The following is a 23,041-nucleotide window of genomic DNA, read 5'->3' as shown; positions in this document are numbered from 1 at the left end:
GTTTAGCACCCCCTCACTGTTAGGAAGATCTTCCGTATATTTAGCTGAAATCCCTCCTGTGGCAATTTAAGCTTCTATTCTATTCTTTGTGAAGCTAGAGAAGAATAGTTACCATCCTACACATAATAACCCTCATATGCTCATAGACATTAAGTCACCTATCCAACCTCCATTTTTATAGGCTGAATAATCCGGCTTCCCAGAATCTTTCCTCTGAGGCCCTATTCTCCAATGTATTATTAATTAGGCCCACCACCTCCTCCCTTTTTTTGCTCACTATCTTTTCAGAACAATCCTGGCCCTTCTACTCCATATTCCAGTCCTTCCAACATTCTCACCAGGATGTAGCTATTTGACTGAGTCATAACTGTGGTCTTGTACCAAAACCCGCAGCTCCTGTTTACTTCCTCTGCTCTGTGCAGCCCAATTCATGCACTGCAGGTGGCCACAGGGAGGGGGGTGTCTTCTTCCCTTCACTACTTTCTCACAATCTTTGGAAATCCCAGGTATAGAAGGCTTCGACCAGACTCCACGACAGTATCTCCACCCGCGCGGTACTGTCTTAGTTTTACATGTAACCCTCTTAAGTCTCACTTAAATACCCCCTTAACAACTCTGACTCCTTGCTCCCCAGCCTCTTAAGCAGGAGAATCCTGACCTATCAGGCCCTCCCTTATAAATAATGCCTCATGTTCCAGAAACTCAATCCCCATGGCAATGCCATTCAAGAGGCCAGTTGTCCATGTCTAACCACATCTGTGTTTGGTATGAAACAGTGGCGTCATTGTGCAGCTCCTGCCCCAGGGATACTCCCTGTAGCCTTAAAGACCTAGAGGCAGGAAGGAACGTTAGCATTTTCCCTGTGCATAGCAGCAGCAAAAGATTGGATCTGCCCAGTTTCTAGATTAGCCAATTTCAAGAGGCTGAACAGGAAAGCCATCTCCCTTCAGATTTGGGCAGCTTCCAAGTCAGGCTTATTCAGTGCCCAAGTTTCAATTCCAGCTAGAGCAGTGGAAAGAACACAAAATCTGTAGTCAGGAGATAAGGCTGTAAGCCCCAGCTCTGCCATGGATGTACTCTGGGCGAATCCCTTTCTCTCCCTGAGCCTTAGTTTCTCTATTGGTGAAATGAGGAGTTCGGCCTTGATGATTTCTGTTTCCTCCCAAGCTTGAGGTTCCATAAGGAAGACTGACTTACCCTTGGCAGTCAGGAAACTTCCCTAGGCTGGTTTGCTTCTCCCTCATCTTCCTCTGTGTCTACTCGCATAGGCACAGAGGAAGGTGCGTATTAGACTGGTCTATGTCCCAGAATTTCCAGGCCTAACTGATTTTGAAGCTAGAGGGTGTTCCGTGGGTAGTACAAACTTCAGTGTCAAGACTGTGACTCTCCTGTGATCGCTAATGTAATTTTGGAAGAATTACAGCCAGAAACTCCTCTAGTCAAAGAGAATAATGGTTGCAGCATAAACAGAGGATGTTCACTTATGAAAATGTTAGAAGGCATTTGGGAAAAAGCTCCTGCTGTGCTCTAGTTCTGCAGCTGGTCCTCTTTGCTCCTCTGTAACTAGGTTTAGGCAAGTGTGCTTCTCACACTTGCATACTTACAGAAACTTGGCCCAGAGAGGAACATGTACAAAATGACCCCTGGACAAGAGGATGACTTTAGAGGATTGAATTCCTTCTCCAGATCTCCTTACTTTAACAGAACACTTCATGATACAAAAGCCCGGAGACTTCTCTACTTAGAAAATTATCTGGTGCAGTCTTAGATGACAGAATGTTCACCTTCTTTTCAAAGCTAAACTTCGTAAAAGGGGCATTTCCCTAACCTTTTAGTGAAGGCCAAACTGTTGAAAGAACAGATAAAAACAAGTGTGAATGAAAGTGAGGGCGGGGGGGAGGGAGAGGGAGGGAGAGAGAGGGAATGAACATGAGCAAGTTAGTTGTAGGAGGGGAAAATTCTATTAAAGATGGAAATTAAATGAACAACTCAATTTACCTCTTCAGGCATGTGCCTATTCACTGTGTCCAATGAAGTCTGTATTAAATGGCTTCTAAATCACTTAGAGTCAAAGTAAATGTTTAAGGCCTATGTGCATCCTCCTTCTAATAATGGCTCATATACCAGGTAGCAGTGCTGGGCAGTGATCCGAGTCCCTGCCAGAGGCATTGGATTCTCTGAATTGTAATCACAGGGCTTCTAGCCTAGACAATTGTCTTCTGTCATCACTAGCAAGTATGTTCTCTCAGTGCTCACTCATTGAATAACACTACAACTGGGTGTCATTCCCTACCACACAGATGACCCACACTTTGGTACATCACTAGTCTACTTGCTGTTCCCCCAAACAGGCCATGTTCTTTCATGCTTCTGAGGGATTTGAGTATGTTGTTCCCTTTGCTGGAATGTCCTTCCCCCTCCTTCCCCCCCCCATCCTTCAAAGCCCAGGTTAAATACTGTGTTTTTTTCTTTTTCCCCTGAGATGTGGTTCCTCATTCCCCCAGGGAGAACTACTTGCTCTTTCTTTGTGCTCCCACAGCATGCTGTTCATGCTTCTATGATAGCATTTTTGATGCCGTACTGTAATGATTTGTGTGCACTTCCATGATTCCAGCTACACTGGGATCATGGAAAAAAAAAGATAAAGAAAAGTGGTGCTTTTCTTTATCTCGGAATCTCTATTCCTAACAGATATAAGATGCTTATTCACTGTCTAGTGACTGAGTGAAAAGAAAAAAAAAAAAAACTAGTTGCTATAATTAGAAAGTGTTCCCAAGTCTACCTATTAAGAAGGGAAGTCACCTGTGGACTTGTTTAGGAGCAGAGGGTGTCCTTGTCAAAGCCAGGTGAGCTTTCTAGGTTTATTATAATTTCCATTTTAAAGGGGATGTGATAAAAGTTAAAAATAACATGCTTGATAGAGTAATCAAAACAGGATGGTACCAGCACAAAAATAGACACACAGATCAATAGAACAGAATAGAAAACCCAGAAATGAATCCACAATTAATCTTTGACAAAGCAGGAAAAAAATATCCAATCAGAAAAAGACAGTCTCTTTAACAAATGGTGTTGGGAAAACTGGACAGCTACCTGCATAAGAATGAAACTGGACCACTTTCTTACACCATACACAAAAACAAATTCAAAATGGATTAAGGACTTAAATGTGAGACCCGAGGGGCGCCTGGGTGGCTCAGATGGTTGAGCGTCTGCCTTCAGCTCAGGTCATGATTCCAGGGTCCTGGGATCGAGCCCCACATCGGGCTCCCGGCTCCGCAGGGAGCCTGCTTCTCTCTCTCCCTCTGTCTCCCCTCCTGCTCATGCTCTCTCTCTCTCTCTGTATCTCTGTGTCTCAAATGAATAAATAAAAATCTTAAAAAAAATGTGAGACCTGAAACCATAAAAATCCTACAAGAGAACACAGGCAGTAACTTCCTTGACATTGGCCATAGCAACATCTCTCTAGATATGTCTCCTGAGGCAAGGGAAACAAAAAATACACTATTGGAACTACTTCATAATAAGAAGCTTCTGCAAAGCAAAGGAAACAATCAATAAAACTAAAAGGCAACCTACAGAATGGGAGAAGATATTTGCAAATGACAAATCTGATAAAGGGTTAGTATCTAAAAATCTATAAAGAACTTTTCAAAGGCAATACCCTCAAAACAAATAGTCCAATTAAAAAATGGGCAGAGGACATGAATAGACCCTTTTCCAAAGAAAACATACAGATGGCCAGCAGACACATGAAAAGATGCTCAACATCACTTATCATCAGGAAATGCAAATCAAAACAATAATGAGATATCACCTCACACCTGTTAGAATGGCTAACATCAACAACACAAGAAACAACAGGTATTGGCAAGAATCTGGAGAAAGGGGAACCCTCTTGCAACCAACCCTGTTGGTGGGAATGCAAACTGGTACAGCCACTCTGGAAAACAGTGTGGAGGTTCCTCAAAAAGTTAAAAATAGAACTGTCCTGCAATCCAGCAGTTGTACTACTAGATATTCACCAAAGGATACAAAAATGCTAATTCAAAGGACTACATGCACCCTGATGTTTATAGCAGCAGTATCTACACTAGCCAAGTTATGGAAATAGGCCACGTGGCCATTGGCTGATGAACTGAGAAATAAGATGTGGCATATATATATATACAATGGAATATTGCTCAGCCATAAAAATGCATCCATTGCAATATCATGGATGGAGGTAGAGAGTATTACGCTAAGTGAAATAAGTCAGAGAAAGACAAATACCATATGATTTCACTCATATGTGGAATTTAAGGGAAAAAAAGTGAACAAATGGGAAGAGAGAGAGAAACCAAGACACAGACTCTTAACTATAGTCAACGAACTGATGGTTACCAGAGGGGAGGAGATGGGAGGATGGGTGAAATAGGTGATGGGGATTAAGGAGTGTACTTGTCATGATGAGCACTGGGTGATGTGTGGAATTATTGAAGCACTATATTGTACACCTGAAACTAATATAACACTGTATGTTAACTGGAATTAAAATACAAACTTAAAAAAAAGAAATGATCTATCAAGCCATGAAAAGACATGGAGGAACTTAAATGCGTATCACTCGGTGAGAGAAGCCAATCTCAAAGGCTACATACTGACATTTGGGAAAAGGCAAAGCTAAAAAGATAATAGAAAGATCAGTGGTGGGGGACATCTGGGTGGCTCAGCTGGTTAACTGGCTGCCTTCGGCTCAGGTCATGATCCTAAGGTCCTGGGACTGAGTCCTGCCTCTGGCTCCTTGCTCAGTGAGGAGCTTGCTTCTCCCTCTGCTTGCCACTCCCCCTGCTTGTGCTCTCTCTCCTTTCTCTCTCTGATGAGTAAATAAATAAAATCTTAAAAAAAAAAAAGAAAGATCAATGGTAGGATGCCTGGGTGGCTCAGTTGGTTAAGCATCTGTCTTCAGCTCAGGTCAAGATCCCAGGGTCCTGGGATTGAGTCCCACATCAGGCTCCTTGCTCAGTGAGGAACTTGCTTCTCCCTCTGCTTGCCACTCCCCCTGCTTGTGCTCTCTCTCCTTTCTCTCTCTGATGAATAAATAAATAAAATCTTTTTTTTTTTTTTAAAGAAAGATCAGTGGTGGGATGCCTGGGTGGCTCAGTCAGTTAAGTGTCTGTCTTCAGCTCAGGTCAAGATCCCAGGGTCCTGGAATGGAGTCCCGCATCGGGCTCCTTGCTCAGTTGAGGAGACTACTTCTCCTTCTGCTTGCCATTCACCCTGCTTGTGCTCTCTTTCTCTCTCTGACAAATAAATAAAGTCTTAAAAAAGAGAAAGATCAGTGGTTGCCAGGGGCTAGGGGGAGACAATGAGGAATAAGCAAAGTAGAGATGGTTTTTAGGGCAGTGAAACTATTTCACAAATACTGTAATCTATGGGAATCTATGTCACTATGCATTTGTCAAAACCCATAGACTGTACAGCACCAAGATGAAGCCTAATGTTAACTATGTACTTTGAGTGATAATGATATATCAATGGAGGTTCATCAGTTGTAACAAATGTACTACTCTGGTGCGAGATGTTGATGGTGGGGGAGGCTGTCCATGTGTGGGGCAGGGAATATATGGGAACACTCTGTACTTTCCCCTCAATTTTGTTGTGAACCTAAAACTGCTCTAAAAAACAAACTATTAGGGGCGCCTGGGTGGCTCAGTCGTTAAGCGTCTGCCCTTGGCTCAGGTCGTGGTCCCGGGGTCCTGGGATCGAGCCCCGCATCGGGCTCCCTGCTCGGCGGGAAGCCTGCTTCTCCCTCTCCCACTCCCCCTGCTTGTGTTCCCTCTCTCGCTGTGTCTCCCTCTGTCAAATAAATAAATAAAATCTTAAAAAAATAAAAAACAAACTATTAGAAAAAAACCGACATGCTTAAAAATCAAATTTACTTTCTTAAATACATAATATTTTGGTGAATGCCCAGGCCCAGTGGAGAAAGTTTTCCTCATTGACCCCAGCTTTCTGGCTGTTTTCCAACTTTGCTCAGATCAGGTCCTCAGGAGGCCAGGCCATTCCTCAGCTTCTTTACAACAGGGACATAAGTTTTCCATGTGGGCCATGGTACTGCAAGTCACCAGACTACCCTAGTGCTCAGAGAAGTGGCAGGCCACAGCTGAAGCCAGTCTCTTTGGTCTACTCTGCGATTGATAATCTATTGTATAAAGCTCCAGAAATCTTAACAGAGTCATTTTACTTAAAGCATTTTATTTTTTAAAAGATTTTCTTTACTTATTTGAGAGAGAGAGAGAGAGAGAGAGAGAGAGAGAGCGAGAGCAGGAGCATGGGGGAGGGGCAGAGGGAGAGGGAGAAGCAGACTCCCCGCTGATCAGGGAGCCTGACCCAGGGCTCGATCCCAGGACCTGAGATCCTGACCTGAGCTGAAGGCAGATGCTTAACTGACTGAGCCACCCAGGTACCCCTACTTAAAGCATTCAAATGAAAAATCATTATTTTCACTTTATTTTCTTCACACGTCAGAGCACAGAAACAAATAGTTACTTAAAACTGGTTTTGTAGTTGGCTTCTTTTTTAGTCCTAAGGAGTGGACCATATTGCCTAATTCTGTCTTTTGGAACTTGTTCTGGTTTTGGGTTCTCCTCTTCAACTATGCAAGTGCTTGTACAAGTTCTTGGGCCACTCCTGTTGCAAGTATATCAGAAACATAATGACCCAACAATGGCACAATGGATCTGCTCAACCAGAAGCTTCTTTGAAAGGACCGAAAGATCAGGGTATTCCTTCAGCTTTCTTTTTCCATCACAGAGAAAATGATATTGAAACCACAAAGTAAGAAATACCCTCCCTGGCTAAGGCATAGGATAGGGATAGCTTTAAGGCCAAGAATAGGGTACTGACGTTTCTCAGGAGGTAGTATACCTCGTCCCCACAAGTATAATTAAGTCAGGACTTAATTTATACATGATCAGTGATTTGATAAAGGAGGGCAAAGAAAGGAAGAAGGAGAAGGACAGGGGAAAGAGTAAGGAAGGATGAAGGAAAGAGATGTAAATTTAATTGTACAAAAGAGGGAGGAAGAAAGAAAAATAAAAACAACTTTCATATGCAGCTAGAGAAGCACTTTCATGGCTCATCACTGAAAAACAAATCTCTATTTCTTGTCTCATGGAAGCTACCATACTCAAGGTCACAGGCGATTGAATAAAACAATGGACAACCAACACTGAAAGAATATATAAATATCCTACTCCCTTGGTTTTTCTTTCCTTCTAATTTTAGAAAAGACATGAGAACAATTTTATAAAATCAGGAGCTTAACTCACCCTTTTTCTTGTTTTTAACTGGACCTGTTAAAAAAGAAAAAGGAAAATTAAGTCATTGGAAATTAACAGAAAGTGTTTATTCTCCAAGACAGTCATAGGAGAAACTCCCAAGACACTGCAGATTTTGAGGGAGGCCCACACCAAGGGTCAGGTCATTGGCAAGGTATCTCCCAACTATCAGACCTCTCCAGTCTGTTTCTATTTTTTGAGTGTTGTAACAAGAACGTCACAAGAAGGATTCTTCCTTAGAAAACCCTTTCAGTCTCAGTCTTTGCAGTGAGGGAATGGTTACTTCTTCATAGAGATGAAAGGCCCATAAACGCAGAACTCAACAACCTTAGGACGGCATTCCATTAATTCTGCGAGTCCTGAGATTGAAGAGTCATGCATTCAGGTGAAGAACCGATATGAAGTCTCCTGCATTGAAGCTGAATGGAAAAGAGGGTCATTTTCATGGAAGGAGCAGAAGTAGCAGCAGGTGACTTTTTAGTCACTTACTGTGATTTAAATTGTTAGTTATTAAAACAGTGTGATCATAATACATTCATGTGGGTACCACATGCACTCCCATTGTAATAGACTATAAGTTAACAGACACTTTTAAAAGAAGTGCCAACAGTTTCACTGACAATGAAATCACAGGCATTTTCTTGGAAATTCCTTCTAAAGAAAACAATTCTAATCGATTGAGGACACTCAGAAAACCCAAGGCTTTTGTTACATGGTTAGGTAACAACCACTCCCCCCCCCACACACACTTTAGGTTTTCCCCCTCCTGGAGACCCAATTCTCTTCATTCTGTAGGTGGATTTGATTTTCTTTAGATACAGGTGTTTAAAATCTGTTCCAAACTCCCATGAAGACACTCTTGGACATTAAACCGTTGTCCGTGTCCTCAGGAACTTAAGAACACCAAGCATTGTATATTGTTTTATAACCCATAAGACCTACTTATTTCCATTTATCATCTTGTTTTATCCTTACAACAAGCCTAGAATGATCTTTACCTATAAGAGCAGGCTCTATCTGAAGTCAACAGTCTCTCACCTGGAGGACTGCCGGTGTGGCCGTCAGAGCTTGCATAGGTCCCTTGAAAACGAATGTCTGCATAGACTTCCCTTGCAAAATAATTTTATTTTCATAATTTCCCTGCTAAATTTCACGGGTAACAGTAGGTATTATTATGGGCATGGGATGTTTTAGGTTGGGTTCAGCAACCTGCCGCACTTAAGGTCATAAGACCCCACTCTTTTATCCTCGTTTTCCATCCTTTTTCTTCCTCTCAGTCCTTTGTCTTCTTCCTTTGCTGCTTATCCTTTATGTTTTTAATGGCATTGAGAGTTCTTGATAACGTGCATGGAGGTTCTGGCAAGGAAACACAGCTGCACAAATACTACAAAGAGGGAGCAACTCAACATGAGAAGGGCCACCTCTTTGACCAAAAAAAAAAAAAAAAAAAAAAAAAGCTATTTGAGGAAGGGTTTACCCAGAAAGGCCCAGGCCCATCAGCCAGCTACCGGCCAGCGAGTCAGCCACCTCTGCCTGGCAGAGCAGTGGGGTGGTAGACAGTGCGGCAAGTTGTGCTAGCCCTCGGTAAGTTTCTGATCGTTTCCGCTGCCTAAAGGGTTAGCACTGTTACAGCACACTTCAAAGCAGGTTTTGAGGAAATCAGACCATCACAAGCAACCAGTCTTCACCAAACATGTCTATGGAAGGCAGCAAGGTAAATAATGAAACACAACTCTATCCTAAAAGAACTTGCAGTTGGATACAAAAATATGCAAGAGGGGAGATAGGAATTATAGGAATTATATTGGCTATTTGAGAAAAAGCAAACAAACCCAAACTTCCTGGAGAAAGCTTGACTTAAATCAACAACTGAAAAGAGGGAAAGGTAAGTTAAATTTTTTTTAACTTCTATTGTGTTTATACCAGGAACCAACTCATTGTACATATATTAATGCATACATACATACATAAAAAGGGGAAGCAAAAAGGAAAAATTTAATTTTTTAAACAAAACTATTTTTATTTCATTCTTTTCTTTCAGTAATTCTTATTTTTAATTGAAGTGTAGTTGACACACAATGTTACATTAGTTTCAGGTGTATAACATAGTGATTCAACAACTCTATATTATGTCTATATTATGTGTACACCACAAGTGTAGTTACCATCTGTCTCCATACAATGCTATTACAATGACATTGACTATATTCCCCATGCTGTATCTTTTACCCCCATGACTTATTCATTTCATAAAGGAAGCCTGTATCTCCCACTCCCCCTCACCCAGACTGCCCATACTGCCCATCTCCCTACCCCTTTCCCCTCTGGGAACTCTCACCTTGTTTTCTGTATTTATAGCTCTGATTCAGCTTTTTATTTGTTTGTTTATTCATTTGTTTTACTTTTAAGATTCCACATGTAAGTGAAATCATATGGTATTTATCTTTCTTTGTCTGACTTATTTCACTTAGCATTTATAATTTCTAGGTCCATCAATGTTGTCATAAATTGCAGGATCTCATTTTTTTCCTGGCTGAGTAATAATATTCCATTGTGTGTGTGTATGTATTTATATATATATGTATATATATATCTATATCTATCTATCTATATATCTTCTTTACCCAATATTATCTATTGATGGACACTTGGGCTGCTTCCATATCTTGGCTACTATAAATAATGCTGCAATAAACATAGGAGTTTTTGAATTTGTCTGTTCATTTACTTTGGGTAAATACCCAGTAATAGAATTACTGGATTATATGTTATTTCTATTTTTAATTTTCCGAGGAAACTCTTTACTGTTTTCCATAGTGGCTGCATCAATTTACATTCCCACCGACAGAGTACAGGTCGGTCTCTCACCTCTTTCCCAACACCATTTGTTGAAGAGACTTTCCTTGCAGCTTAAATTTTTTTTTCTTTGTCACATTTTGCCATTTTAATTATAATATGTCTTGGGTAGATCTGCTTTTGTTGATTTTGTCGGGGTTCTCTGCGCCTCCTAGATCTGGATATCTGTTTACTTCCCCAGATTAGGGAAGTTTTCAGCTATTATCTCTTTAAATATATTTTCTGCCCTCCTTTCTCTCTCTTCTTCTGGGACTCCTATGATGCAAATGTTATTATGTTTGGTGGAGTCACTGAGTTCCTCAAGTCTATTCTTGTAATTCATAAGTTTCTTTTTCAGCTTGATTACTTTCCATTACCCTGTCTTCTAGGTCATTAGTTCATTCCTCTGCTTCTTCCAGCCTGCTGTTCATTCCATCAAGTGTGCTTCTCATTTTGTTTATTGAGCCCTTTATCTCTGCTATGTTATCCCTTATCTCTGTGTTAAGAGTCTAACTCATGTCTTTCACTCTTTTCTCAAGTCCAGAGAGTATCCTTATGTTCATTGCTTTAAATTCTCTATCAGGCATGTTACTTATATCTGTTTCACTTAGATCTCTGGCCATGGCCTTGTCCTGTTCTTTCATTTGGGACAAATTCCTCTCTTCTCATTTTGTCTAAGTCTCTGTGCCTGCTTCTCTGTGTTAGGAAAGTCAGCTACTTTTCCTGTTGTTGACAGTAATGGCCTTATTAAGAAGAGGACTTGTACCCTGCAGTGTAGTGTCTCCTGTTTCCCAGGGCTTGTCACTACAGGGAGTGTCTCCAATATGTGCTTTGTGTGCTCAGCAGTTGTGCCTTGGCTGCTTTACCCTTCAGGGCAGTCATCTGCAGAGGATGTCCTTGCCTGTTGTGGGCAATGTTTGGTCCCTGGCCTGAATGTGGTGGGTCTTAACTAGGTAGGCTTGGTCTACTTGTGAAATGAGACCTGTCACTATTGCTGCTGGAACTGAGGTCCTGCAAAACTCCTGGGTCAGGAGACATGGTGTGGGCAGGGGTTTGGGCTGGTCTATCTGGGGGCAGGGGCCCTCCATGCTGGGACTGAGGCAAGCGTGACTAAGAAGGGTGTTCCACCAGAGCATGAGGGTTGGGTCTTGGTTTTAGCAACTTAGGTAGTGAGTGCCCATTCTGCCCTGGTTCCTGCAGGCAGGTCTGTGTTTATGCTGAGGGGTGTGGGATGGAAATGGTGCCTGCCAGTTCCTTTGTTCCTGGAGGGGTATCTCTATTAATGCTACCTTTCTGGGACATGATCTGAGATGAGCAAATAACCTCCCCACTGTTTGCCCTAGGTATTTTTCAGATTACTGTCTCCACACTGTATGTCTGCAGGCTGTTTGCTCTGCCTTCTCTCCAAAAGCAACTCTAATGCCTCTGGGCTTTCCCTGAGCAAGCCCAATGACCTTTAGAACTCCAGGCTTTAAGCCCCACCGGTTGCAAGAACTCACAAAATTTGGCCCCTCTCACTTTCCAAGCCAATTGTTATGGGGATTCATTTTCTCCTTGCATTCCCCTGTATGTTAGTTTGTCCCTTGCCATTCTTCACAACTGTGACTCCCTCCCCACTGCAGCAGCCATGATCTGTTTCTCTCCCAAACCATGTCTCTGCACTTCCTACCTTCTTCAGTGTGGCCTCTTCTCTACCTTTAGTTGTGGAGTTTGTTCTTTCAGTCTTCAGGTTGATTTCTGGGGTATTTAGGATTTGATAGTTATCTAGCTGTATTCACAGGATGAAGTGAACCTAGGGTCATCCTACTCTGCTGCCATCTTCTTGGACTCCAAGTTGTAGATATTAATTCCTTATCGGATATATAATTTGCAAGTATCTTCACTAGGTTGCCTTTTTAAAATTTTATTTGCTATGCAAAAGTTTTTTATTTTCATGTAGTCATTTACTTTTGCTTTTGTTTCCCTTGCCTGAGGAGACATAGCCATAAATATGTTGCTAAGGCTGATGTCCAAAAATGCACTGCTTACATTTTCCTTTAGGAGTTCTATGGTTTCCAGCTTCACATTTAGGTCTTTAATCCATTTTGAGTTTGTTTTTTTGTGTGGTGTAAGAAAGAGGTCCAGTTTCATTCTTTTGCATGCAGCTATCTAGTTTTTCCAACATCATTGATTGAAAAGACTGTCTTTCCTCCATTGTATATTCTTGCTTTCTTTATGTAGCATAGGTTTATTTCTGGGCTTTCTATCCTGCTCCATTGATCTGTGTATCTATTTTTGGGCCAGTACCATACTGTTTTGATTACTGTAGTTTTGTAATATATCTTGAAATCTGGGATTGTGATACCTCTAGTTTTGTTCTTCTTTCTCAAGATTGCTTTGGCTCTTCGAGGTCTTTTGTGGTTCCATACAAGTTTTAGGATTTTTTTGTTCTATTTCTATGAAAAATGCTATTGGTGTTTTGATAGGGATTGCATTAAATCTGTAGGTAGTTTGGGTAGTATTGACATTTTAACAATATTAATTCTTCCAATCCATGAGCATGCTATATCTTTCCATTTGTTTGTGTGGTCTTCAATTTCTTTCATCAATGTCTTAGAGTTTTCAGAATGTAGGTCTTTCACTTCCTTGGTTAAATGTATTCCTAGTAGCTTATTCTTTTTGGATGTAATTGTAAATGTGTTTTCTTAATGTCTCTGTGCTATTTCATTATTAGTGCATAGAAACACAACCAATTTCTGTATATTAATTTTGTATCCTGCAACTTTATGGAATTCACTTATTAGTTCTAACAGTTTTTTGGTGGAGTCTTTAGGACTCCATATAGTATCATTTCATCTGCAACTAGTGAAAGTTTTACTTCTTCCTTGCTGATTTGGATTCCTGTTATTTCTTTTCCTTTTCTGATTGCTGCAGCCAGTACTTCCAGTACTATCTTGAATAAAACTGGTGAGAGTGGACATTCTTGTTTTTTTCCCTGATCTTAGAGAAAAAGCTTTCAGTTTTTCACCATTGAGTATGATGTTAGCTGTGCATCTTTTAATATATGGCTGCTATTATGTTTTTAAGTATGTTCCCTCTTAATCTATTTTGTTGAGAGTTTTTAATCATGAGTGGCTATTGTATTTTGTCAAATGCTTTTACTACATCTACTGATGATATATGGTTTGTATTCTTCTTTTTCTTAATGGGATTTATCACATTGATTGATTTGCAAATATTGGACCACTCTTTGTATCCTGGGAATAAATCCCACTTGAATGTGGTGAATGATTTTTTAAATGTACTGTTGAATTTGGTTTACTATTTTTTTGAGGATTTTTGCATCTGTGGTCATCAGATGCTGTCAATTTCTTCCTTTATGTCTGTTAACATTTGCTTTATGTATTTTAGAGGCTCCCATGTTTGGTGAATAGATATTCACAATTGTTATAGCCTCTTCAATCCTCTTGTTGGATTGATCCCTTTATCCTTATGTAGTGCCCTTCTTTGCCTCTTGCTACAGTCTTTGTTGTAAAGTCTATTTTGTCTGATAGAAGCATTGTTACCCTGGCTTTTTTTTTTTTTGCTTCCATTTGCATGGTATTTTTTCCCCCATCCATTCACTTCCAGTCTATATGTGTCTTTAGGTCTGAAGTGAGTCTCTTGTGGGCAGCATATAGTTGCATCTTGTTTAAAAAAACAGCTTATTAAACTATCCACAAATAACCAGTATTGATATTTTAATGCATATCTAGAAATTTTTAAGGCATGTGTATATGTATTTTTGCAAAATAGGATCAAATAAAAATGTTGTTTGGAAACTTTTTTCTATGTAACTAATATTTCTACATTATCATTTTTAATATGTATACATCAGCATTGTAAAGGTAATTCTTCATATTTTTGTAGTTATTTTATGGTTTTATTTTTATGTTTAAATCTTTAATTAATTTGGTATAGATTTTAGTATACAGTGTGAGATAAAGAGCTAATTAAAATTTTTATTTTCCAAAATGACCATGAGATAAAGAGTACTGAGAGCAACAGGGGCTTAAAGCCAGTCCTTTCTCTACTTCAACTTGTGTCACAGAAGGGCTATCAGAGAGCTTCTACTCAGTGGGCATTTGGCATATCCCTAGGAAAAAAATGAGGATGAAAAGTTATAGACAAGATCGTCACTAGACTGTATTACATTTCTCACAAATGCTAGTGAGTACATTATCTTTCTTTCTTGTTCTAGTATAGCTCACCACAGCTAGTAAATAATTCTTAAGAGTTTTAACATGGACCTCAAAGCCCTGGCTCTATAGCTACCACACCCATTTCTTTCACTTGAGACCATTGTAGTTTTCCAGCTTCTACAGAGAAAATGCCAGGGAGCTAGAACTATCTTATGTTAGATAAGGGCATCTTGACCCAGAACAAAAGCAGCAACTTCTGTTGAGTTCTATATCCTCTTAGCTCTTAGATATATTGATTTATTTTCTCTCTGTACTTCAGAACACTTTTCATACCTACTCAGAGCACTACCACTGTCACATGTCTGTTTCTGTGGTAACAGGCTATATTTCTACATTACTCCAATTCCCTCTATTTGTAACCATCATGCTTTTTGTAGGCAAAACACACAAATGCATCAGAGTGGAACAGACAGCTGTCCAGTCCAAGAAGGCTTTGATAGGAGTAAAATTTGACAGGTTTTGATCAATGTGAACACAGAATTTGCTATCTGACATTAAGAAGAAGGGGTCTTGTAACAGCATCAGGGCCATGGAGGCCAGCACCAGTCCTAGCCAGATTCTGATCCTGACTGAACCACAAACTGATGATAGGGCAAGTGACACTTTTCTTCTGATTCTTCATCTTCTAAGTTAGGGAACATTTTGTATACTTTGTCTTTATTCAAGGCCTAGGATTCTGATGAAGATAAATAATGTAATAACCACAGCTAACATTTATTGAATATATATGAGCCTTGCACTGCGGTAGTTACTTTGGATATCTCATTTAGGTCTTACATAATCTAGCAAAGTAGTCTTTATTATTATTTTTTTATAGATAAAGAGATATATTAAATAAATTGCACAAAGTCACACAACCTGTAGATATTTTCAGATAAGCTGAAACTTCAGAATGATTCATGTTATTCTAGATGTGTTTTGAAAACTTAAAAATAAATACATATTTCCCATTTCTGGTTTGACATGTCAACAGCTTGAAAGTCATCACTCCCATATTCCCAACAAGAAAAGAGCTGGAGAAACTTAAAATCAACTCTTAGATCCATCAAAGAATTGAGGTCACAAGGCAAACTGCTGGTATCATGGATACAGAGAATCACAGTTTAGGAGGAGTAGAAGCTTGGAGCTGGAGCCAGTATCAATAAGAACACTTTAAAACTGAAATTGACAGATTGCTACAGGATCAGTGTGAACTAGCTTAAAAGCTAAAAACCTCAAGGGAGTCCAGTTTTAGGTGGGCCCCCACACTTTCATGAGTTTTACCTTCAAGAGACCTACCAGGTTCTCACTGTGAGGATTAGAGAAAATTTCCCTTGTGTTTATGGCAAGAGGAGAGGAAAAGTAGCCATTTTAAAATGTACCCAGATTTCTCTATTCTCCTTAACAAGGACTGCCCTGAAGGAAAATTATTGTATCAGAGCCTAATTGACCTGGGGAACAGGAAATACCAATCTCAGGCACATTAAAAGATTGGGACCTAATCATAGGACTATAGAATGCTTCCCCTCCACTTACATTTTACCATCACATCAACAGGGCTTCTATATGGTAACAGTGGATTATAACTTAAAAACACTGCAAGTTTCAGACTGTACTTAAGGAGTTTCTAGGGACACCCAAAGACAACAAGAGGCGACTAAAACAAAAAAATAAAAGGAAATTTTAGTCTCGGACACCACAGCTATAGCAAACAGTAAACACACCCTAACTCCTAGTCAGATAAACATTAAATATTACATTACAGGCCTATGTACCTTTATTACTTTTACCCAGTACATTATGCCTGGCTTGCAGTCAAAATTTAAAAGGCATACCAGAAGGTAAAAAATATAGTCTGAAGAGACAAACCAAGCATTAGAACCAGACTCAGATATGGCAGAGACTTTGGAATTATTGGACCTGGAATTTAAAATAACTATGATTAATGTGCTAAGGGTGTTAATGAAAAACGGGACAACATGCAAGAACAAATGGGTAATATAAGCAGAGAGATGAAAACTCTAAGAAAAAATAAAAAAGAAATGCTAACCCACATAAATGTAGTCAACTGATCTTCGACAAGGAACAAAGACAATATAGTAGGATAAAAAAGTGTTTTCAATAAACGGTGCTGGAACAACTGGACGTTGACATACAAAAAAGTGAATATAGACCCAGACCTTATACTATTCAAAAAAATTAACTCAAAATGGATCACAGACATAATTTAAAGTGCAAAACTATAAAACTCCTAGAAGATAATATAAGAGAAAATCTAGATGACCTTGGGTATTATGATGACTTTTTCAATACAGGACCATGATCCATGAAAGAAATAATTGATAAACTGGAATTAATTAAAATTAAAAACTTGCTGCTCTCTGAAAGACAATGTCAAGAAAATGTCAAGAAGACAAGCCAGAGGCTGGGAGAAAATATTTACAGAAGAAACACCTGGTAAAAGACTTACCCAAACCTACAAAGAGCTCTTAAATCTCCACAATAAGAAAACAAACAACACAATTTTAAAAAATGGGCCAAAGACCTTAAAAGACATCTCACCAAAGAAGATGCGCAGATGGCAAGAAAGCATATGAAAAGATACTTCACATCATTTGTCATTAGGGGAATACAAATTAAAACAAAAATGAGATAAAACTACACACCTATTAGAATGGCCAAAATCTGGAACACTGACAATACCAAATGCTGCTGAGGATGTGGTGCAGCAAGAACCCTCATTAAGTGTTGGTGGGAATGAAAAATGGGGCAGCCACTTTGGAAGAGTTTGGTGGTTTCTTACAAAACTAAACATACTCTAACTATACAACATAGCAGTAGGGATCAGTGGTTTCTAGAAATTGCAGGTGAGGAATAAATAGGTGGAGCACAGGATTTTCAGGTCAGTATGATATTATAATGATGGATACATGTCATTATACATTTTTCAAAACTCATAGAATGTACAACAGGAGTGTAAACTATGAACTGGGTGATTATGATGTGTCAGCATAGGTTCAGCAATTGTAACAAATGTAGCACTCCGGTGAAGGATTGTTGATAATGGGGGGAAGAAGGCTTCTCATGGGTGGGGGCAAGTATATATGGGAAATCTCTCTACTTTCCCTTCAATCTTGCTGTGAACATAAAATTGCTCTAAAAAAACTAGATGTAAGTAAGAAAAAAACATTAACAATAAGAAACACTGAAACTAAGAGCTGGTTCTTTGAAAAGATAAATTGACAAACCTTTAGCTAAACTCACCAAGAAGAGATAACTTAAATAAATAAAATCAGAAAAGAAAGGAGAATGTTACAACTGATACCACAGAAATACAAAGGATCATAAAATACTACTATGAACAATTACATGCCAACAATTTGGATAACCTAGGAGAAGTAGATAAATTCCTAAAAACATATAACTTACCAAGACTGAATCATGATGAAATAGAAAATCTGAGCAGACTAATTACTAGTAAGGAGATTGAATCCATAATAAAAAACCTTCCAACAAACAAAAGTCCAGGATCAGATGGCTTCACTGGTGAATTCTACCAAATACTCAAAGAATTAATATCAATCCTCAAATTCTTCCAAAAAATAGAAGAGGAGGGAACTCTTCCAAACTCATTTTATGAAGTCATTATTACCCTGATTCTAAAACCAGTCAAGGGTACCAAAGAAAAGAAAATTATGTGACAATATCCTTGATGAACAGAGATGCAGAGATCTTCAACAAAATATAAGCAAACCAAATTCAACAATACATTAAAAGGATCATACAGCACAATCAAGTGGGATTTATTTCAGGGATGTAGGGATGGTTCAACATCTACAGATCAGTCAACGTGATACACCACATTAACAATGAAGGATGAAAATCATAAGATCATCTCAATAGATGCTGAAAAAACATTTGACAAAATTCAACATCCATTTATGATAAAAACTCTGAACAAAGTGAATATAAAGGGAATGTACCTCAACATAATAAAGGCCATATATGACAAGTCCACAGTTGAAAGTTTTTCTTCTAAGATCTGGAACAATACAAAGATGCCCACTCTCACCACTTTTATTCAACAGAGTATTAGAAGCCCTAGTTAGAGCAATTATGCAAGAAAAGGAAAAAAAAGGCATCTAAATTGGGAAGAAAGAAGTAAAACTGTCATTATTTGCAGTTGAAATGATATTATATATGACAACCCTAAAAATTAAAAAAATTTAGAATTAACAAATTCAGTAAAGTTGCAGGATACAAAATCAATACACAAATCTGTTGCATTTGTATACACTAATTATGATTTATCTGAAAGAGAAATTAAGAAAACAATTTACAATTGCAACAAAACCCAAAAGATACCTAGGAATAAACCTAACCAAAGAGGTAAAAGACGTGTATATTGAAGGCTAGAACACATTAATGAAAGAAATGGAAAAAGACGAAAAAAAAAAAAAAAGGGAAAGCTATACCATGTTCATGTATTGGAAGAATTAATATTGTTAAAGTGTTCATACTATCCAAGTAATATATAGTTTCAATGAAATCCTTATAAAAATTCCAGTGGCATTTTACACAGAAATAGAACAAACAATCCTAAAATTTGTATGAAACCATAAAAGACCCTGAATAGCAAAAGCAATCTTGAGAAAGAAGAACAAAGAATCACGTTCCCTGATTTCAAACTATATTACAAAGCTTTAGTAATTAAAATGGGATGATATCAGCATAAAAGAAGACATATAGATAAATGGAACAGAATAAAGAGCCAAGAAATAAATCCATGCATATATAGTCAAATAATTTACAACAAAAGAGTGAAGAATATACAATGGGGAAAGGACAGTTTCTTTAATAAATAAAATTTGGATATCCATATGCAAAAGAATGAAACTGGACCACTATCTTACACCATATTCAAAAACTAACTCAAAATGGATTAAAGACTTGAATGTAGACCTGAAACCAGAAAACTTCTAGAAGAAAAGATAGGTGGTAAGCTCCTTGAAAAAGGTCTTGGCAAAGATTTTTTGAATCTGACATCAAAAGCAAAAGCAAAAAAGTAACATATAAGGGGGACTACATCAAACTACAAATCTGCACAACAAAGGAAACCACTGACAAAATGAAAGGCAACCTACTGAATGGGTGAAAATATTTGCAAATCATTTTTCTGATAAGGGGTTAATATTTAAAAAATATAAAGAACTTTTACAACTCAATAGCAAAAAAAGCCCCCAAACAATCCAATTAAAAAATGGGCAGAAGATCTGAATAGACACTTTTCCAAAGACATACAGATGGTCAACAGACATATGAAAAGATGCTTTACATCATTAATCATCAGTGAAATGCAAATCAAAATCAGAAGGGGCTATTACCTCACACCTGTTAAAATGGTCATTATCAAAAAGACAAAAAATTGGGAGTGCTTGGGTGGCTCCGTTGGTTAAGCATCTGACTCTTGATTTTGGGTCAGGTCATGATCTCAGAGTCATGAGATTGAGCCCCGTGTTGGGCTCTGCACTGGGCGTGGAGCCTGCTTCAGATTCTCTCTTTCCCCTCTCCCTCTGGCCATCCCCCATGCTTGTGCTCTCTTAAAAAAATTAGTAGGTATTGGCAAGGCTATGGGGAAAAGGGAACCCTTGTGCATTGGTGGGAATGTAAATTGATGAAATCCCTATGAAAAACAGTATGGGGATTTCTCAAAAGTTTAAAAATAGGACTACCATGTGATCCAGCAATTCCACTCTTGGGTATTTATCTGAAGAAAATGAAAACATTGAATCAAAAAGATATATGTACCCCCATGTTCATTGAAGCATTATTTATTTACAATAGCCAAGATATGGAAACAACCTGTGTCCACTGATGAATGAGTGGTTAAAGAAGATGTGGTGTGTGTGTGTGTGTGTGTGTGTGTGTGTGTGTGTGTGTGTGTGTATAAAATAGATTTGGTCATAAAAAATAATATATTGCCATCTGTGACAGGATGGATAGGCTTCGAGGGTTTTATGCTAAGCGAAATAAGCCAGAGAACGTCAAGTACCATATGATCTCTTTTATATGTGGAACCTAAAAAATAAAAAAAAAATCCTAAGCTCATAAATACAGACACAGATTGGTGGTTGCCAGAACTGGGGCGGGGGGGTGGGGCAGAGGGAGAACTGAGTAAACCAATTTTTGTTTTTGTTTTCAGTTTAAAAAAGTAAATTAAAAATAATTTGGGCTATCAAAAATCATTATAAAATAATTCATTTGATGGTAAAGAATCAGGGAACTTGAAGATAAGTTAATAGGAACTTCCTAAATAAAATGTAAAGAGAAAGGAAGAATAAAAATGGTGGAACAGGACATCTAATGATTGTGGGATAATCACAAATGGTGTAACATATATATAATGGGAATACTAGGAGGAGAAAAAAGAGGAAGATACAGAAGAATTATTTGATGTAATATTGAATGAAATTTTTCTAAAAGTAACTATAGACACCAAATTTTAGATCCAGAAAGTTCAGAGAACACCAAGTGGGATAAATACCAAAGGGCTGACCCCAGACATATCATATTCAAACTACAGAAAAACAAAGACAAAGAGACAATCTTCAGAGAAGTGAGGAGTGGTGGGGGACACCTTACCTATAAAAGAACAAAGATAAAAATTACTTTGGCGTCTCTTCAAAAACGATTTAAGCAAGAAGACAGTGCAGTGAAATATTTAAAGTATTAAAAGAAAAACCTGCCAAACTAGATTCTATACCCAGCAAAATTATCCTTCAAAAAATGAAGGAGAAATAAAAACTTTCTCAGACAAAAATTGATGGAAATTGTTGTCAGTAGGACTGCCTTGAAAGAAATGTGAAAAGAAGTTCTTTGGAGAAAGGAAATGAATAAGTTAGAAACTTGGATCTATGTAAAGACAGGAAGAGTGTTAGAGAAGGAATAAATAAAAGTAAAATCTTATTTTACTTATTCTTAAATGATTTAACAGATAATAGTTTGCTCAAAATAATAATAGCAATAATGTATTCAGTGATTATAATTTATGGATAAGTGAAAGAAATGGCAGCAATGTTATAAGGAATGGGGAGGAATTGAATAATCAGCTATAAGGTAGTTGCACTACCTGTAAAGTGGCATAGTATTATTTGAATGTGGATTTGGATAAGTCATAAATGTATATTTCTTTTTTTTAAAGATTCATTTATTTACTTTAGGGAGAGTGAGAGTGGGGCAGAGGGGCAGAGGGAGAGGGAATGAGAAACTCCAAGTAGACTCCATGCTGAGCAGGGAGCCTGATGCAGGCTTGTTGTCACGACCCTGAGATCATCACCTGAGCTGAGACCAAGAGCTGGACACTTAACTGACTGTGCCAACCCTAACATGCCCTATAAATGTATATTTCAAACGCTAGGGCAACCACTAAATTTTTTTAAAAGAAGTATAACTGGTATGCTAAAAGAGGAGAGAAAATGGAAAAAATAAAATTCTTAATTAAAATCAGAAAAGTAAGTAAAGGAGAAGACAAAAAAAGCAACAAAGTAAAAGGGCAGTGGGAGGGGGGAAAGATGGTAGAGGAGTAGGGGACCCTATTCCAACCGGTCCTGGAATTGAGCTGGATATCTACCAGACCACTCTGAACACCATGAAATCAGCCTGAGATGTAAGAAGATAGATCTGGATCTCTACAAACAGAATATCGCAGGTGGTTGGTTTCGAGGTACAAAGTGGGGAGCCATGATTCAGTGGGCAGATATGGGAGGATAAATGGAAGGGGGAGGGAGCTGAGCTGTGGGGATCCTACACCTCTGGTGAGCGATACCCTCCCATGCTGGGGACCGGGCACAGACTCTCAGACCAGTAGCAATGGGGAAAGGTCTTTAGGGCAACCCCTAGACTGAAACTGGAGCAGTGGGGCCATGCTTGTGAACTGGGGGCAGCTGGTGGTTTTGGAAACATAAAGGGCAGAGACATGCCCCAACCTGGAGGCAAGGACTGGGAACGCTGCTGAGGGGTGCACAATCAAGGATGCTGCAGTTTATAGCAGCACAGACAGAAATGGAGATAGTGTGGCCTGGAGAGCTCACTGAAGAACAGACTGCGATCTCTTCTGCTCCGACTCTCGGAAGAGATGTGGAAAGCCGCCAGAGAACAAAAGCCCCACAAAACCGGTTTTCACTGAGCCCATCCCCCGCCACAGGGGGCAGGCAACTCTGCCTGCACAGGGTTGCCTGAGTAACAGCACGGCAGGCCCCTCCCCCAGAAGACAGGCTGGGAAAACAAGAGGCCAGCAACCCTAAGGTCCCTATAAAACAGGTGCATCTTCCTTGGGTTGTGGTCAATAATTTGGACTCTATACATTCCCTCAACTACCCTCAACAGAATGACTAGGAGGAGGAACCCCCAAAATAGGAAAGACTCAGAGACTTTGACTTATGCCACAGATGGATTCAGATATAACCTAGATGTCAGAGATGGAATTCAGGCTAGCAATTGTGAAGACAATAGCTAGAATGGAGAAATCGATTAATGGCAACATAGAGTCTCTAAGGGCAGAAATGAAAGCTGAATTGGCAGACCTTAAAAATGCTATCAGTGAGATCGAATCTAATCTAGAAAATCTAATAGCTAGCGTAAGCAAGACAGACGAATGAATTAGTGACCTAGAAGACCAAGTAATAT

General features: G+C 38.9%; 1 protein-coding gene across 2 annotated transcripts in view; it reads right to left on the bottom strand.

Annotated features, from left to right (window-relative positions):
* EDA (ectodysplasin A) overlaps window positions 1–23,041 on the bottom strand; it is a 414,295-nt gene that overhangs the window by 9,223 nt on the left and 382,031 nt on the right. For both annotated transcript variants that reach the window (XM_025857031.2, XM_025857105.2), the window contains exon 3: window positions 7,314–7,337. In XM_025857031.2, the coding sequence (XP_025712816.1) occupies window positions 7,314–7,337 (24 nt within the window). The remainder of the gene's footprint in view (window positions 1–7,313; window positions 7,338–23,041) is intronic.

Source organism: Callorhinus ursinus, unplaced genomic scaffold (assembly GCF_003265705.2).
Source record: "Callorhinus ursinus isolate GAN/ISIS: 27379988/994484 unplaced genomic scaffold, GSC_fseal_2.0 scaffold66, whole genome shotgun sequence".
NCBI lineage: Eukaryota > Metazoa > Chordata > Mammalia > Carnivora > Otariidae > Callorhinus > Callorhinus ursinus.
The sequence above is the reverse complement of the archived record's forward strand: the minus strand, read 5'-3'. Positions and strand labels throughout refer to the sequence as shown.